Here is a 19,266-nt window from a genome sequence, read left to right on the forward strand (position 1 = left end):
CCTCCAGGAAAGGGTTGGAAAACACTGAACAAGCCATTAGGTGTCACTACTGAGCAATGACCGGGACTCCCTTCACCCCATAATTGCACATACTGCTTCTACAGCACTATAAGCTCCTACAAGCCTGAGAAGCAGAAGCACTGAACCTGGGTCTACATTACAAAGTGCTCTTGGGACAACAGGCTTGCCCAAAATCAGTTATTTAATAATATTTTTCATCACGATTAAATATAGATTGCGTTATAGTCTAAAAATAATGCTCTTATATTTCTTACCAAATTCTGAAAGGAATTATCTTCATGTGGCCTAGAAAGATGATTTGATGTTCTAACATTCGTTCATTTTTCTCATGGACAAAGATATCATTGAGGTAGCTACTAGTCTCCCTGTTTAAGATGCTTCTTATTTATAGAAAAAATGTGCACCATAGGAAGGATATAATAAGTGGCAGCCACGGGGACAGTAAGCACAGCATTTGTATATTGTATCCCCTTCATCCCCTAAACTGGGCTTCCAGCTGTTGATTGCCTGGACTCTAAGCACCAAGAACAGAAAGGAGAAAAACAGCTAAGTTGCTCATCTGTAACAGGTAAAGAGAGTCAGCAGGATCAATTAGCTACACAAGTGAGCTGACATCATCCACAACGCCAAGACAGAAAAGTTCTCTCCAAGTTCAGAAAAACAAATAAGGCTTTTCAGATGCAGCAGCCAGCCATGCGAGTCTCTTCAGTCTTTGTACAAGTCAATCTTCAACTCTAAAAGGGGAGGTGGGAGGAACTGTGTGACTAATTTATACTACTATCTATGGAAAACACCTGTTACAGGTGAGGAACTTAGCTTTGTCTTGGACAAGCATTGATGCAAGTGGAGACACCCAAGCTGAGAGCTGTTAATTATTTTGTTAGTAGAATTTTAGTATATAAGTGTTATGCCAAGTTGCGTATTCTACTTCAGGTGAAACCATTAACAACTTTTGAGGACTTCCGTACTGTATTACAAACTCTAATCTCTTCAAACCTAGACTACTGTAACTCCTTACTACTAGGTCTTCCAGCATGTCAATTAAAACTACTACACTATTACAAAATGCTGCAGCAAGACTCTTATTAGGATCTAGGAAACGTGATCAGTTTACACCCTCACTTATGTCACTGCATTGATTACCAGTACAACCCAGAATCTACTCTAAAGTATTAACGATAATATCCAACATCATTCATTCCAATAGCACCTGCTTGTTAGGAGTGACACTACAACCATACAATCCACAGTGAACACTAAGATCTTGAAATAAAGGACTATTGACTATTCCCACAATATGGAGAACACATCTGATGCAAATAAGGAGATTGTGTGCTTTCCATAGCGGGTCCAAAGCTTTGGAATTCTCTGCCTGAGATATTTTATCAAATAGAAAGAGATTTAAATGTGAGCTAAAAACATGGCTATTCAAAAACACTTATAAACTAACTTAAAACAACAGAATATACTGAGCCACAAAGACAAGGAGGATAAAAGATAATCGAATCATGAAGAATAAATCAAATCAGAGAATATAAGATTCTCAAAACAACCCTCTAACTAAGATGTGAAAACTATAATTTCATTTTAATTTTCCATACTCTTTATCTTAAAACACAAGATCAATTATTAATATGTACTAGATAATGTCACTTAATAAATATTAATGCATGTCTATGAATACCACTTCTGTAACTAATCATTGTTTATTTGTTGAGTAATAACTATGAATGTCACTTTGTAAACCGTTGTGCTCTATATATGGAACGACGGTATATAAATTGTCTAAATAAATAAAAAGCCCATATTTACAGCATGAGGCTGAATCTGCTGTTTTGGAAGAAAGCATTTTCTAGCAGTAATGAGCAGTAAAGGTATGGATGGAAGACCAAGTAGCAGCTTTGCAAATATTGTCTATGGATGCAAACCAAAGATGTGCGAGGAAACTGCTTTAGCCCTAACATGATGGGCTTTCACTTTATTTTGAAGATTTGGCCCTCAATTGATTGTAGTAATAAATGATACAATAAGATATCCAGTCAGAAAGAATCCTCTTTGTAACTGAAACTCCTTGCTTAACTGGGTTGAAAGAAACAAAAAGTTATAAAACTTTTTAGAGGATTCTGTTCTTTCTAAATAGAATAGTAACGTTCTTCTGCAATCCAATGTACAAACAGCCTGCACACCTTTATGGACATGTGGTCTTGGAAAGAATGCTGGCAAAACAATAGACTCATTTAAGAGAAAGCAAAATTGCTTATTTGTAACAAGGATTTTCCATAAACAGCAAGATAAATCATCCGTAACCAAGGGGTTATGTAATTCGACAGTGCCGACATGGAACCAGTTATCAAAGCTCAGAAGTGTCTCTAAGCATGTTCAGGAGTTCCCAATTGAGAGAGGCGGAGAGCAGAGCAAAGTCAAGGTCCAGTCTGAGGTCAAGGTAGGCTGAAGGCAGGGCAAAGGTCCAGGTCTGATCCAATGTCAAATCAAGGTGAAGTCCAGATCCAATCTGAGGTCAAGGCAACATAATCAGGCCAGAGGGAGGACACAATGAGAAAGGAAAGAGCAGGAGGACTGGGACAGAGCAGGGTAAGGAGACATACATGGAGGCAGGACCAGGAGCAGCAGGAACACAGAAGGACAAGTTCAGGAACAAACGGAAGCATGCTGAAGCAACTAGCACTGAAAGGAGTAGGAGACCTATTGCAAAGGTGCCAGTTAGCAGTGAGACCGGGGTTTAAATCCCTTGACAAGATGATATCAGCAGGTGCCAAAAGAGAATTTTCTCTGTGGGGCCTACATATATTCGAAGTGCATGCACGCACATAAGGATTCAGCGAGCAAGTGACAGCATGGCATTCTGGGGTGAGTGAGGCCAGCCACGGTGTGGCTACTGCAGTCAGGCAAACAAAACACACTGATCACTCTTCTTTCTTCAGAATAAGTTTCATTTACTCACAGACATCTGTCAGTTAGCAAATTTGTAATTCATTCTGCTACCTTGGAACCCACTCCCAGGCTTCTCATTTTATTTAACAAGTCTCTATGCAGGATCGTATCAAAAGCATTACTAAAATCCAAGTAAATCACATGGAGCACTCTTCCTTCATCCAATTTTCTAGTCATCCAATCAAAAAAAAAATCAATCAGATTTCTTCAATAGGACCTTTCTCTGGTAAATCAATAATATTTTGGATCCTGTAACCCATTGGATTGCAGATAGTTCATTATACTTTCCTTTAGCAAGCTCTCCATTAATTTTCCCACCACTGAGGTAAGGATACCCAGCCAGTAGTTTCCACCTTTTCCCTGCTACCAATTTTGTAAAGTGGGATCACAACCACTCTTCTCCAGTCTTGCAGCACTACTCCCATCCTCAAAGATCTATTGAACAGATTCTTCAGCAGACATGCCAGCACTTCCCAGAGCTCCCTAAGTATGCTGAGATGCTTTTCATCTGATCCCATGGCATTGTCTACTTTCAGTTTTCCTAGTCCCACCCAAACACTCTTCTGTAAATAGGGGTACATCCAACCTACTCTCATCTATACTCTTGCTAGCCAACAATGGTCCTTCTCTAAATTAAAGAAATATTTTTTCACTTGGCACATAATCAAACTATGGACTCTGTTACCAGAGGAATTGATCAAGGCAACTAACATAGTGGGGTTCAAAAAAGGACTGGACAAGTTCCTGAAGGAAAAGTCCAAGTAGACATTTATTTATTTATTAGGCTTTTATATACAGTTATTTATACTAGCTGTCACAACAGTTTACAAACATTTCAAAAATATACAAATTCCAATAAAATATATTTAAACATAAAATGAAAGGCAAGCCAGCACTTATCCCTGGAAGTGAAATAAAAGAAAAAAGATCAGCTACTGGGGATCTGATCATTGTCAGAGACAGAATGCTAGGCTCGTTGAACCTTGGTCTGATCCAGCATAGTACTTCTTATGGTCTTATGTTCCTTAGTGAAAACTGAACTGAGGTATTTGTTTAATATTTCTGCTGTTTTTTTCATCTTTGACACAGTTTTGTCTGCTGTGCAGCCTCACTGTGCCCCAATCCTGTTCGCTATGTCACTTCCCCACCAGCAGAGGCCTGTAGTGAGCTCTGTGCCTAGCTACCCAAGCCAACGCCTCACTGGCCATCTGCCTGTGTGCAGCCTCCTCTCCACCAGAGGTCTTCAGCAAGCTTCACCTTCAGCCTTACCAAGGTCTGCCTTGCTGCTCAGACCACTCCCAAGCTCCAGCCCCATTTAACCCTGCCTTGCCAGAACCCAGATGCCTCTTCATAGAGTCACTCTTGGCTCTCTAACCTGGTCACTCTTACCTTGCTCCACTGCCTTGTGGCCTCTGGTCTTTCTTGAATCTTGCGCCTTATCTTGTGGCTTATCTAGGCCTCACTTTGCCTTGTGGCCTCCGGGCCTTCTGTCTCCTTGGACCTTGCTCTGTGGCCTACTCAGGCCTTACCTCAACTTGTGGTCTCCGTGCCTGCTCTTACCTTAGATCTTGCTCTATGGCAGGCCTCTCCTCGCCTAGTGGCCTCCAGGCCTTATGCTTAGTGGTCTACATGCCTTCTATATCACTGCCTTCTGGCTTCAATGTTCTTTGGTCTGTGTCGTCTTGTCTAGTCCTTGTTCGGTCCTGTCCTTGTCTGGTCTTGTCCTGCCCTGCCCAGTTCCTAGTATCCATTCCCTCCTTTGCTATTTCCTTGCCTTGCCCCAGTCTGTATCTAGCCCCAGTCTCTATTCAGTATCCTGCCCAAGCCTGTGTCCGTATCCAGTTCCAGTCCCTGCTCATTGTCCCGTCCAAGCCTTGTCTGTATCCAGTCCTCGTCCCTTAGTATCTTATCCAGTCTTGTCCAGCCTATTCCGGTATCCAATCCTCTGCTCCCTGCCTATTCGATACCCAGACCAGTCTGGCTCTGTCCACAATGTCCAGCCTGTCCCGCCTTATCCAGCCTCATCCAGCTAAGCCCTACCATTCTCCAGAACCCAAAAGCTCAACCTGTGGGGGAGAGGGCTGGCTAGGCAGAAGACCAGTCCAACTTCCAGCTGTGACCAGCCATGATATTCTGCCGCCAAAGCCAAGCCCTACTGGCCCACAGAATTTAAGGGCTCAACCTGCGGGGGAGGAGGCTGGCTAGGCAGAAGACCAGCTCTTGTCCAGTCCGGCATTCCTGTACCACATCCGAGGGGGTATATCCTAACCCCAGCCAGGCACCCCATGACACTTTTTCTACACCTTGCTCCTAGTCTCCTTTCAAGCTTATAGTGCCACCTCAGATTTTCCCTTCTTTTCTCTGATCTATCTGAAAAATGTTTTGTTACCATACTTAACCTCTTTGACTATGTTTTCTTCCATTCAAGCTTTTGCAATCCTGATTTCTTTCCTTGTTTTCTTTAGTTTCACCAGATATTCTTTTCTATGTTCCTCTTTTTGAGTTTCTTTGTATTTTTTTAATGCATATTTTTTTTCCTTTATTTTCTCAGCCACCACTTTGGAGAATCATATCAGTTTCTTCTCTCTTACTTATTTGCATAAAGGTTTATCACCTTTGTTAAAGCTCCTTTAAATTTGGCCCACTGTTGTTCCACTTCACCCATTTCTTTTCAGCCTTCAAGCTCCTCCTCAAGGTATGCTGCCATTTTACCAAAGTCAGTGTTTTTGAAATCCAGGACTTTGATCTTCATGTGACTTCCTTCCATCTTGGTATCATATCAAACCATACCGTCTGATGATCCCTGGTGCCCAGGTGGGCACCTACCCAGACATTTGAGATACTTCCTCTATTTGTGAGTACCAGATCGAGTACTGCTCCTCCCCTTGTGGGTTCCATCACTATTTGTCTGAGCAGAGCCTCTTGAAGGGTATTCACAATTTCTCTTCTTGTTGTAGATTCTGCAGCAAGGATGCGCCAATCCACATCCGGCAGATTAAAATTTCCAATGAGCAAAACTTCTCCCTTTCTTTCTACCATTTGGGTGTCTTCGGCCAGATTGCTATCCAGTTTTCCTGTATGATTCGGAGGCCTGTAGACCACACCAATGTAAATAGAAATGTTGTCATCTTTTTTAGTACAATCCATGTAATGATCCTGGCTGCCATGCGCCGCTCCTTCTTGCAGGGGTCATTAGTGAGCTGCGTAGGCTTGCTTGAAGGCACATGAGGCAGTCCTGCCACACCTTAAAATCCTGCCTCACTCACAGCCCACTGCATCATCATAGAGTCTCCCTTGATTCTTGCTGTGGCCACACCTATGCTTTCTTCTGCCTTGTCCTTGATTTCAGTGTGGCCTGTTAGAGGCCTTCGTGCCATCTTAGCTCCTGTTTCCTTCCCTAGCTCCTGTGGGGCCTTCCAGGGGTCCTCCCAGTGGCCCTCTTGCCTGTTTTCTGTCCTTGTTTGTCTGATTCCAGTCTTGCCCTGTGTTATGGGATTATTTCTGACTATTGATGAACTCAGAGCCACACACTGACAGAATGTACATAGGCATATAGAAAACTGCTTCTGGCCTGGCCAACTCAGAACCAGTTAACTTAATTTACACATGTGCAGGCACACAGAACTGTCTCTGGTATCTTATGCTTCCAAATAATTACTTCTTGCATAATTACTTACTATTTGCACATTCCCCAAACAATTGCTTTAGAGTTTAACAACCCTTTTTCCTAATGATCACAGCAGCGGGGAGATCTCTTAATGCATACGTTGATTAGAACTGGCTCAATTATTATTATTCCCAGACTGCTTAAGCCCTGAGACCTATCCCAGAGTTTCTGAAAGCTATAGACAGCATCCAGGCATGAAGGTACAACTGTGGCACCAGGACTGATAAAACCTTAGAGGGGGGAAATTCCCTCCTGCTTCAAGCAGTTTGCTCATTCCCAACTTATGCATCTCCCAATGTTAGATTTTTCCTGACAGATTTCTCACAAACTATATAAAGGTGAGCAAAGCTGTAAGGGAATTAATCATCACAGACTTCAGACTATGGCATGACAGATGGATCTTTTGAGCTCTTGTTTTCAACAATGGCTACGAACGTAAGCTCTGTATCTTTATATGTATATATGTACATTTAGGTTTCTCTGTAGTGGTAGCTATCTGCAATCAACCATTTAGTGTTGTTTGAAGCAATCCCCTTTGTCTAATTATTCATATAAGCTAATAATAAATTTTCGTTGTGCGGTCAGCTTTACCGCCGACCGCACAACGAAAGCAGGTCCCCGGAGCAGATAGGCGCTGGGAGAGAGGCCCGCGCAGCCGGCGCTTGAGCCCATCGGGGTAAGGCCATTAACTCTCGCCCTACCTCCGTGGGCCCCCGCTCCGGCCACGGGGAAGCTCCATACTTACCTCCTCCTGCTTCTGCTTCACATCGCGACGATCAGGATTACTCGCCGCTCGCCGCCCACCGCCGCAGGAAGCCTCAAGTCCGGCCCTCCTCAACACCAAGCAGACCGACGACGCCCCTGTCGCGCTGGTGACGTCAGCTATACGCAGCCGCGCCAAATTTAAAAAAGCCGGCTCGACTGCAGACGCCCGCTTTACCGCCGACCGCACAATGAAAGCAGGTCCCCGGAGCAGATAGGCGCTGGGAGAGAGGCCCGCGCAGCCGGCGCTTGAGCCCATCGGGGTAAGGCCATTAACTCTCGCCCTACCTCCGTGGGCCCCCGCTCCGGCCACGGGGAAGCTCCATACTTACCTCCTCCTGCTTCTGCTTCACATCGCGACGATCAGGATTACTCGCCGCTCGCCGCCCACCGCCGCAGGAAGCCTCAAGTCCGGCCCTCCTCAACACCAAGCAGACCGACGATGCCCCTGTCGCGCTGGTGACGTCAGCTATACGCGACCGCGCCAAATTTAAAAAAGCCGGCTCGACTGCAGACGCCCTCTTTACCGCCGACCGCACAACGAAAGCAGGTCCCCGGAGCAGATAGGCGCTGGGAGAGAGGCCCGCGCAGCCGGCGCTTGAGCCCATCGGGGTAAGGCCATTAACTCTCGCCCTACCTCCGTGGGCCCCCGCTCCGGCCACGGGGAAGCTCCATACTTACCTCCTCCTGCTTCTGCTTCACATCGCGACGATCAGGATTACTCGCCGCTCGCCGCCCACCGCCACAGGAAGCCTCAAGTCAGGCCCTCCTCTACCAATCACCCTCAACCAATCACGGAGAAGCACACAGGGATATAAACCCGGTCATCCTAGGCGTCGCGCGCCGAAGGAGCGCAACAAAGGGGCCCGCCCCTTTGTGCGCCCCTTCGTGCAGCTCCTGAGAGCCACGGAGCGCTCCTTTCTACTTACAACTTCCAACCAACATTGAGAGCTGGTTAAAACCTTCTATTACAACGAGACTCCCGAGCGCCCCAGAATCAGGACCGCTTACACCCTCCAGGTCAGCCCTGGGAACGTTCACATCTATACCTTTAAAACACATTCTTCGCACTCAAATCAGGACAACTCATCCGGAGAAAAACAACAACACATGTGCCTTCATCAAAGTACAGAGTACATCACTCATCAATCGTCAGCAATTCAATCTTATCATATCCCAGCAACCATCCCCACAGTCTACTGCAATGCCTCTCAGAAACTACTCTTTCATCCTGCATCAAACAAAATCCTGCATCCACACATCTACCTTACCATCATCCATTCTTTTACCATCCACACAGCAACCACTCATCTAATCGTCTCCTAACAGCCACCCATCTTTCATCCAACAAGCTACCAGACCTCCGTAATCTCAACCACATCTCCAGATTCCAAGAAAGGATTCAACTCAACACACCAGCACCTCAACATGCACCTTTCACCTATACCTACTATTCATTACACCCCCAAACTCAAACCCAATAAACCCAGGATTCTAGGCATACGACAACAGAGATTGATTCCAATCATGATCTCCCCCATTTCTCAAACGCTAGGATTAACTCTATTCACACTCACACTATTCAACGCCCAATCGATCTCAAAAAAACTCCACCTCCTCAATGACCACCTGACAGACAACAACCCCGATATATGCGCCATCACTGAAACATGGCTGAAACCCACAGACACAGTACTATTAAACCAGCTACCCAACCATCTTTATGACATTCATTCAATCCCTAGAATCAAAAAAAGGGGTGGAGGGATCCTTCTAGCCACAAAAAAGGGCCTAGGGCTCTCACTCCAATTATCTACCACAATAAACAATACTGAAATCGCCTTTTTCAATTCAGACCATCTACAAATAGCTTTAGTCTACTCACCACCTGGAACTTTAGACACAGACCCTTCAACACTAATTGAATTCACAACAAAACATTGCAAACAGGACAAACCAGCTATTTTGATGGGAGACTTTAACTTACATATAAACAGCACACCTCTAACCCATAACTGTGATATCCTTCTCTCAGCACTCAACCACCTAGGCTTCAATCAGATAGTTAAAGATCCCACGCACAAAGCGGGACATACCCTCGACCTGATCTTTCTCAACTATGGCATAACACCAACCAAGAACCCTAATTGCGTCCCAGTCCCATGGTCAGACCATCACGTCATCTCTGCAGAACTTCAAATTAAAGACCAGCCTCGTCCCATATTTCCAGCAACCACTATACGTTACAGGAAACCCTGCCCCATAGACAATCTTAGTAATATTCTTTCCAAAGAACTTGACCGACTGGATTTAACAGACGCTTCCACAGCTATCATCTCCTGGCTCAACATTACAAATGAGATCGCAGATCTCACATGTCCTTCTATCACCAAATCCTTAAAACCACCCCAAGCAAAAAGACAACCGTGGTACACTCCAACACTCAAAACCCTCAAACAAGAACTTCGGAAAAAAGAAAACAGTTGGCGCAAGTCTCCTTCCACCACCACAACACTAAACTATAAATCCCATCTCAACACATACAGATTAGCCATCCTAAAGGCCAAAAAAGACTTCTTTGCAAAAAAAATCCACAACTTTGCACTGGACTCAAAAGCTCTATTCTCATTTGTATCTTCCTTAACAAAACCCACTCCACCTATCATTCCAGATGAACAAGCAGCCAACAAAGCTGAGGAACTAGCAATCTACTTTGATAAAAAGATCACCAACCTCCTTAAGCCAATCTCCAACCAACAAACAACAGTACCACAGCTGACAACCTCAGCACATTACAAAGAATACAGCTTATCATCGTTCGAAACTCCTTCATCATTGGAAATCGAACTTATTCTCAAGAAGCTCAAACCATCTTCCCATCCTCTGGATACCATACCCTCCAATCTTCTCCTATCGACTCCTAACACCATCTCTAAATCAATAGCAGACATCATCAACTGCTCCTTAACCCAAGGAAAGGTCCCAGATCAACTCAAAATAGCCATTCTAAAACCTTTACTAAAAAAACCAAACCTTTCAACGGATGACCCTGCAAATTTCCGCCCTATCGCTAACCTTCCCCTGATCTCAAGAGTGATGGAAAGATTCGTCAACAAGCAATTGTCGGAATACCTGGAGGATAACAATATTCTCTCCCCTTTCCAGTTCGGCTTCAGGAAATCACAAAACACTGAAGCACTTCTAACATCATTATCTGACACCATCCTACTTAATCTCGAAAAAAAACAACCATACCTCCTTGCTCTTCTTGACCTATCCGCCGCATTCGATACAGTCAACCATTCCATCCTACTCGAACGGCTATCCGATATAGGAATTCAAGGAGAAGCGCATAACTGGTTCCAATCGTTCCTGGAGAACAGATTCTACAAAGTAAAAATCAATAATGAAGAATCGCATCCTATCAAATCAACTCGAGGAGTACCTCAAGGATCATCTCTCTCCCCTACGCTTTTTAATATTTACCTGCTTCCACTCTGCCACTTACTCTCTAACCTCAAGCTAAAACATTATATTTTCGCAGATGACATCCAGATCCTCATGCCCATCACAGAATCACTGCAAAAAACTTGGGCACATTGGAATAACTGCTTACAAGCTATCGACACTCTGCTATCCAGATTGAACCTCATACTCAATCCAAACAAAACAGAAATCCTCATCATCTCACCTGACGAAAACCATACCCTTACCAACTCCCAAAGCGCTACACAATTCTCAAAACTAACTATTAACCACTCCACCTCCGTCAGAGACCTGGGGGTGCGTCTCGACAACAAATTCAACCTTAAATCCTTCATTACCAACACAACTAAAGAATGCTATTTCAAACTCCAAGTGCTAAAAAATCTTAAACCTCTTCTTCACTTCAGTGACTTCCGGCTAGTAGTCCAGTCCATAATTCTGTCTAAGCTGGACTACTGCAACTCTCTACTGCTAGGCCTTCCAGCCTTATCCACAAGACCTTTACAGATGGTGCAGAATGCCGCAGCGAGACTACTCACTAACCCAAATAAAAGAGCCCACATAACACCTATTCTTCACAGCCTTCATTGGCTTCCTATAAAAGCTAGAATCACCTACAAGACATTATCAATGATCCACAAGGATATCATGGGCATTGCCCACCTAAATCTAAACTCACAACTCCGCCCTCACACTTCACAAAGACCCATCAGGTACAACTACAAAAGTTCCTTATATGCTCCCCCGATCAAAACCAAACGAACAAAACGAGCACTCTCCACAGCCGGGCCCACCCTCTGGAACTCATTACCGCCGGATCTTCGCCAAGAGACTTGTCATCCAACTTTTAAGAAAAACCTAAAAACGTGGCTTTTCAGGCAAGCCTACACAGAATCACAAGATCACTCCGACACCGGTCAAAGAGAAAAATAGTCCAACATCTGATCCTCGATCAGCCATACTCCCCTCAAGATCTAACCACGTCAGATCTGAACTACACACCTGTTTAAGACTCCTTCTCTCATTCATCAGTCTCCTTTTACTCATGCATAACTCGGACTTTGCACAGCAACAAGGTCTATGTACCCACATATCACAATTTAGACTACCCCTCTAATTATTCAAGATATATACTCATGCCTTAAACATCCTTTGTATTTATCCACGTCCTGTTGACGAGTTATTATTATTATTATTATAGTCTATGTAATATTTAATTTGTATTATTTATTTTTTTATATGATATGTTATATGTTACTCATATGTTAAGAAACGCTGTTTAATGTAACGCCTTTATTGCGACAGTTTTGTTCTTTGTAAACCGACCTGATTCGATACTTGTATTGAGAATGTCGGTATATAAAAATCCGAAATAAATAAATAAATAAATAAATACATTATTATTTTTACCTGGCACCAAGATGTTTTAACTGTGTATGTATGTGTGTGAGTGTATTACTAATGCAAGCCCTGTCAGTCACAAGCATAAAACGAGTGATCGGTCTGTACATGGCACACCCTGCATTCTATTTCTGTTTGCCCTGCCTTGGCCCTAAACCTGTACCTGCCTTCCTCAGTCCTTGTCCTGGCCTTGGTTGCTTGCATCTCCTTCCCTTAGTTTTCCTTGACCCTCTCGTGTCTTATCTGTCTGGTCCTTGCCTTGGCTTGCACCATGTTCCAGTTTTGCCCTTCCTTTGCTCTGTGCTTATTTTCAATGCTCTAATCTCCTCGTATGTCCTGGTTCCTGCCTACCCTGCCACTCCTCCACCTTGGACTGACTTCTCTTTCCTGATCCGGCCTGACCTTTGACCCTGCTTCGCTTGCTGTCTGCCCTAACCTCAGCCTGCCTTGTCTCTGCTTGTTCTCCTGCCTCAATAGCATCACCAGTGAAGTCCAGCCAGTCAGAAGGCTCAATCCAAGGGGGAGGTGGCTGATCAGGCAGAAGATCCTGCATTGCCCAGCTCTTGTGCCCTATGCTGCTCCTGCTGGGGTATTACCTTTAACCGGCCTGCATAGCCGTGACAGCATGAAGCCAGACGAACTCCACAGGAGTGGTTTCAGGAATCCCCTCAAGCCCAGTGAGTCAAGTGTAATGTTTGCTGACCCCACATGGAAACCAGTTATGAATGTGCCTGCCTCTGATTCTTTTAAAACCTGCTTGCCTAGCATAGTCCCTGGAATTTGGTTGTGCATTGTCAGATTCTTTCATTAACTTCAGCCCTAGCCCCAGTGAAGACAGTCCCTAGCCTTGCCCCCTCCCTGGGAGAATCAGTTCCAGCCTTAGCCCAGGGTATCTTACCTTCTGGTCCTGTGATTCAAACCCAGTTAGCTGTTACCAAGTCTCCTCCTATGACTCTAGCTCAGTCAGTTGGTTCCTGCCCACAAGCTTAGACTCCAGGGCAGTCAATTGTTTCAACTCATACCTTAACGAGATCTGCAGTAGCTCCAAGAAAGGTAGCTTGTGCCTTTCTACAGCCTCCTTGTCTGACTCTGCCCTGGTTAAACCTGTCTCAATCTCAGCGTCTAAGACTGCCTCAGTTCCAGTGAAGTCTGCCTCAGTCTTCAAGAAGCCAACATTTATCTATCTAGAGCTTTTTCCTGTGCCTGTTTCACCCAGCTTCTGTGCCTTTGTCCCAGTCAGCAAAAGATGTTCCTAGCCCTGAGGTTAATATCATGTCGTACCCTGTCTTTGTACCTGTCAAACTGAACTTGGTCCCATAATCCAAGCCGTGCCGTGTTTCAGTCTCCTGGTATCCAAACTCTAAGACCTGTGTCTGTCTACTAAAAGGAAGTTAAACTATGCTCCAGGCCATAGACTCAAGACGTGGCTGTTCAAGCAGGCCTTTCCTAACTCCAACATTACTTAACCTCCTCCAATCAACATTCTTCGCTAGTAATAGCATTAATAGCCACCTCTTATAATGTTATTATATATATATATATAATTATCTGATCTTCATTTTCCTTCTTACTCCTAGTTATTGATTCCCTGTTACATGTAACTGCTTTTCTGCACCATTGTTCAAATTGTAAAGTTTATTGCACCCCTGTTTCTTGTGAACCAGCATGATGGGACTACTGTCTTGAATGTTGGTATATAAAAAAACTTAAATAAATAAATTAAATAAATAGGTCTCATTCAGGCCAGCTTTACATACTCTAGTCCAGACTGCTCCTGCAGCACTTTCCAAGAATCTGGTCCAGGCTGCTACCACAGCACATCTAAAAACTCCAGTTCAGGCTGTGCCAGCAGTACTTCCAAATAATTCAGTTCAGGCTACTCCTGTGGTATTTTTCAAGAATCTGGTTCAGGCTGTTACCACAACAAGTCCAACAACTCTGTCTCAGGCTATGCTTGCAGAGTCCAAGACTCTCAGACTAGGTCCACAGCCTCACAGATTCTACCTCAGCCTGTGTCCACAGCAGACTCCAAGACTGTACCCCAGGTTGGACTCACAACAAGTTTCAAAACCTTGTTTCTAGCTGCTTCTCTTGCAATATCTAAGCCTCTGTTCCAGCCTTTCCAGATTCATATGCTCCACCCCAGACCTGCTTACAATAGATTCAAAGACAATTCGCCAGGCTGCTTCTCCTGCAGCAGCAACAGAGATTTCATTCCAGGCTGCTTCTCCACTAGCAGCATCTGAGACCCTGCTTCAGGCTACACGTGTCGTAGTGCCCAGGAAGATGCTACTCCAGGCTGTGCTCACAACAGACTCAAGAACGTCTGTCATGGCTGAGTCCTTTGCAGCACTCAAGAGTTCTCTCCAAGCTGCGACCAATGCAGCACCACAAATCCTCCTCCAGTCTGTATCTAGAGCATCCAAGCCCAGTCTGCATCTGTCTCAGTGCCAAGGACCTTTCTTCCAGGCTTTTTCTTTCAAAGCAGCACCAGCGGCCTTATTACAAGCTGCTTTGTCCATAGCAAACTGGAGACCTCACCACAGGCTGCGGTGCTCACCAATTCAAGACTTGGTTCGTAGAGATTCCAGCAGCTTCTGTCCAACCACCAATGAAGCCTGCAGTGCCTATGTTGGCTCTAGCTTTTCCTGTTCCTACTCTGCAGCAGGCTGAATCAGCCCCTGGCATGTCTCCACACCAGGCTGAGCCAGATACTGCCACAACTCCACACCAGGCTGAGCCAGATATTGCCACAACTCCACACCAGGCTGAGCCAGCTGCTGCCAGGATTCCGTTAGCAGTCACTTCAAGCCTGGACCTGCAACCTTCAGTCCAGTCAGTCCAGTCATCCACTGACCACTGTGAGAGACAGGATGCTGGGCTTGATGGATCATTGGTCTTTTCCATCATGGCACCTCTTGTGTTCTATTAATAACCATTCCTATCTTATCTGCTGAAAACAAATAAAACTAATATTATTTGAAAGCAGAGATGCTACTCTTCTCTATTTAACTGTTAGTTGCAGAAAAAATATTTGCTTATCTCATTTAGCCTGAATTCTTCCTTACTAATATAAGTTTCTTGTACACAAAGGACAACTCCTTGCCATGTGTAGCCCTCTTCAAACAGGACAATGTTTAAATGCATTGCAAAAAGTGTATCATGCTTGACCACATTGGAATTCCATGGGGTTTTTCCCTCATTTACTTCCTGTGCGGCAGAAGGGTCCTAGCCTATCAGCTAGTGATGAAATGTCAAGCTGGTAGGGCACAGCAAAGCAAATTTCAGAGATCATCCTATAGATAGTCTCTCTTACCTTTACCACTGTTACATCCATGCCAGCCAAGTGTAAGAGAGGCGCGGCATTCTTCTCAAACAGATTTCTGGCTTTGCTGAAAAAAGTAAAGAAAAAATATTTTATCAACCTAAGTTACACAATATTTCCATCTGTTAAATAAAAGCAACACACTACCATTTAACATTTGAGGTTACACAGAATTTCTGGCATCTCGATCATTATAGGAAAATAGGGCCCTCATCCTATGATCTACTGTGTGCCATAACTACTACTACTGCTAATTATTATTGGGTTTTTTTGTTTTTTTTACTGTTTATTGAGGATATAACTGTTAGACATAAAACAAATAATATGAATTACAATGGGTAGATTTTCAAAAAGGTTAATCATCTTTGGGAGTTGGCCAGTTAAGTCTCACCAACTAAAAACTTCCCACCTCAGACTATTAAATTTAACCAATTAAATGCACAAGACACATACATATAGCCAGTTAAAAAGGGTCTAGGTCAGGGATAGAATTCAACCAGTTAACACTGATTTTCAGATTAGTAACATAGCTAATTCTGAGCAGAACATAGCAGGACTAAATCTAGCTAGGTACATTTTGTCTACATAGATTTGTGAGAATTTTCTGCTGAAAACCTAGTTAGTTAGGTGTGATTATAAATCCCGCTACCTGGTTATCTTACCTGCTCAGTGGATTTTTGAAAATAGAACCAATAATGTACAGAGCATTATGACAGCTTATTTAGAGCACACAAAGATAAAGACACCCAAATATCTCTCATAAACATCAGGTTTCATTACGTCAGCTAATTTTTAGAAATGTATTATGCCTTATTATATGATAAATAGTCTAAATCATAAACTTTAAGCGGGTAATTTTTAACTGCCCACGTTGATGCAAAATCAACAGATATGTTTTACCAGTGGACTTTGCTCCAATTTTCACAGTGAAAGTTATGTACCTACTGTCACTTTCAAAATAACCTTGGGAAAACTATCCGCACACATTTACACCTACTAAGTTGTGCAAGTAGTTTTTCCGAGAAAACATAAGCATATACTTTTGAAAATTCAGAAGTATGAATATAAATGCAAGCCTCTTCCCAATCCTGACCCAGTATGGCATGTTCTTGTTGTCTGCTTTTAGTCTTAAATAACTTTCTTTTCTTTTAACCAAGTCTCTTGTCCTGTAGAAGTACTGTTGAGACTGGAATCTGAGGAATTCCTGTGCCAAAGGAATGAGCCAGAGATCACCATCGGTGTTTTCATAAGCTCCAGCCGGCACTGGAGTCTCCTAGGGTTCATGATCATAAAGTGACAACATCCTGGGACGTCATGCGAAGCTCCCAGGCCCAGGACGCATCTATCATGGGGGTCCATGATAGAAATAACCCTGTAACACCAGGAGCATTATCCAAAGCCACTAGCAGACTTCTCCATGGTTGAATGAAAAATTAATGAAGCAAAATCGAAGGACTCAATGTCTGCAAGTGCTCAATGCCCCTCAGTGCACTGGAGCCAGTACATTGCACAGGCACAATAATGAACAAAAACTTACAAAAGCAACTGAATAACTTACCTAAGAAAGACTAAAGGGGAAAAACAGACTGCAGACCTGGTAGGCAATCTTCAAAGACAAATACATGCTTAATTATGCTTTTGAAGGTTTGCTTATGTGGGTACATGGGCACAAAACTACCTGCAAACTTTGCATCTCCTTTTTCTGAGGGCAGAATAAATGAGGAAAAAGTAGGCACACAGATTTGAAAATGCCATTCTGTGTGCATACCTTACTCTCTCAGAAAAGCCCTTTTTTAATGTGCTAAAAGTATGTTGGTTGTGAATCCTGTGCATACCTTTTGGCTATCAAGAAAGGTCAGGTTACCCCTTAAATAGCTATTTACCTAGGTAAATAGCTTTCAAATTTCTCCTCTAGAATGGTTGTTCTGTCTATGTTAGAAGTATTCCATAGCATCTACCCATTGATGCCTGTTATATGTAAGGGCTCCTCCCAAAAATTATTTATATATTGCCTAGTTCATCATATTATATTATGTTATCTGTTATATGTACGGGCACTGCCCAATGGTTTTTTGTTCACTGTGAACCGATACGATGTGCGAACGGATATCGGTATAAAAGAAATGTTAAATAAATAAATAAATAAAATAAATAAGTACAGCCAGCAATAGAAATGTAAACATTAAGTCCTTAGCCCTTACCCTTTACAGGCAGCAGGGTTCAGAAACACAGTTGCCTTCTTCACTTGTACATTGGAAGGAATAACCTGGTTGCCAAATACCTGATGAACAAACATAAGGCAATGAGAAAGGGGAAGACAGAACAGAGTCTGAGGACGTTTAAAAAAAAATCACAGGTGTAAAAGATAGCGTAGTTATGTACCTGTAAACAGGGTTCTCCACAGAAAGCAGGACAAATTTATTTATGGATTTATTATTTGGATTTATTACCTGCCTTTTTGAAAACAAAATTCACACAAAGCGGTTTACAGAAAATCAGAATAACAGCAAATAGAGAGGTTATATGCAGCTTCACAATAAGAAAGATGTAAATAATTTAGAACTTCAGAAAAATAATCCCATTAATGCTTGGTAATAAAAATATGTGCCTTTGCACTAATATTAGAAAGATCAATTGACTAAACTCTGCTAACACCACAGCAGAGTTACTAGTAGCTAACTCAGAAAATAAGTAATCCCAGCAGCAAATCATTAGTTTTTAGCAGCATGTTTATGCCATATGAGATGTTGCCAGGCAGTTCTGTAGTCAGTTTAGTATCTTTGAATTCCAGATTGATCATTGAAAACTAGACAGTGGAATAAAGCAGAGTTGCTTACCTGTAACAGGTGTTCTCCGAGGACAGCAGGATGTCAGTCCTCATACATGAGTGACATCATCCAATGGAGCCCGGCATGAAAAACATGTCAAAGTTTCTAGATCTTTGACTGAGCCTCTCTGAGCATGCCCCAGCATGCATTATACCATGTGTCTACGCAGAAGAAAATAATAAAAAAACAAAACCCACAAAGTGGAGACCCAGCTCAACAGGGAGGCAGGTAGGTCTTGTGATGACTGGCATCCTGCTGTCCTTGGAGAACACCTGTTACAAGTAAGCAACTCTGCTTTCTCTGAGGACAAGCAGGATGGCAGTCATCATACATGGGTGAATCCCTAGCTACAGATGTCCCTGCCCCAACAAAAACATGGATCAACAAAACAGGTGCCAATGGGCACAACAACAACATTTTGTTGGTAACAGGAGGAGAGGAACCTGAACAAAAATAACAGGACCTAGACAGGAACAGAGTTGGGTTCTAAACCTCAAACAAGTTCCGAAGGACAAATTGGCAAAACCTACTGTCGCATTGGTCATCCCTATCCAAACAGTAATGTGACATGAATGAGTAGAAGGAACTCCACGTTGAAGTTCTGCAGATCTCTTTCAGGGGGACTGCTCGAAAGTAGGCCATCGACGCTGCCGTGGCTCAGAGTGAGCCTTGGCATGATCCCTAAGATGCAATCCAGCCTGGGCATAACAGAAGGAGATGCAGCCTGCTAGCCAATTGGAAAGCATCTGCTTGACAATAGCTATCACCAACTATTCTGATCAAAAGAAATAAAAAGCTGGGTGGACTTCTCTATGGGCTTCTAC

General features: G+C 43.4%; 1 protein-coding gene across 2 annotated transcripts in view; it reads right to left on the reverse strand.

The window, feature by feature from the left end:
• AGK (acylglycerol kinase) overlaps positions 1 to 19,266 on the reverse strand; it is a 170,998-nt gene that overhangs the window by 118,268 nt on the left and 33,464 nt on the right. For both annotated transcript variants that reach the window (XM_029616146.1, XM_029616145.1), the window contains exons 4-5: positions 17,816 to 17,895; positions 15,606 to 15,681 (exon numbers count right to left, since the gene is read on the reverse strand). In XM_029616146.1, coding sequence (XP_029472006.1) covers positions 15,606 to 15,681; positions 17,816 to 17,895 — 156 coding nt within the window. The remainder of the gene's footprint in view (positions 1 to 15,605; positions 15,682 to 17,815; positions 17,896 to 19,266) is intronic.

Source organism: Rhinatrema bivittatum, chromosome 9 (genome assembly GCF_901001135.1).
Source record: "Rhinatrema bivittatum chromosome 9, aRhiBiv1.1, whole genome shotgun sequence".
Classification (NCBI taxonomy): Eukaryota; Metazoa; Chordata; class Amphibia; order Gymnophiona; family Rhinatrematidae; genus Rhinatrema; species Rhinatrema bivittatum.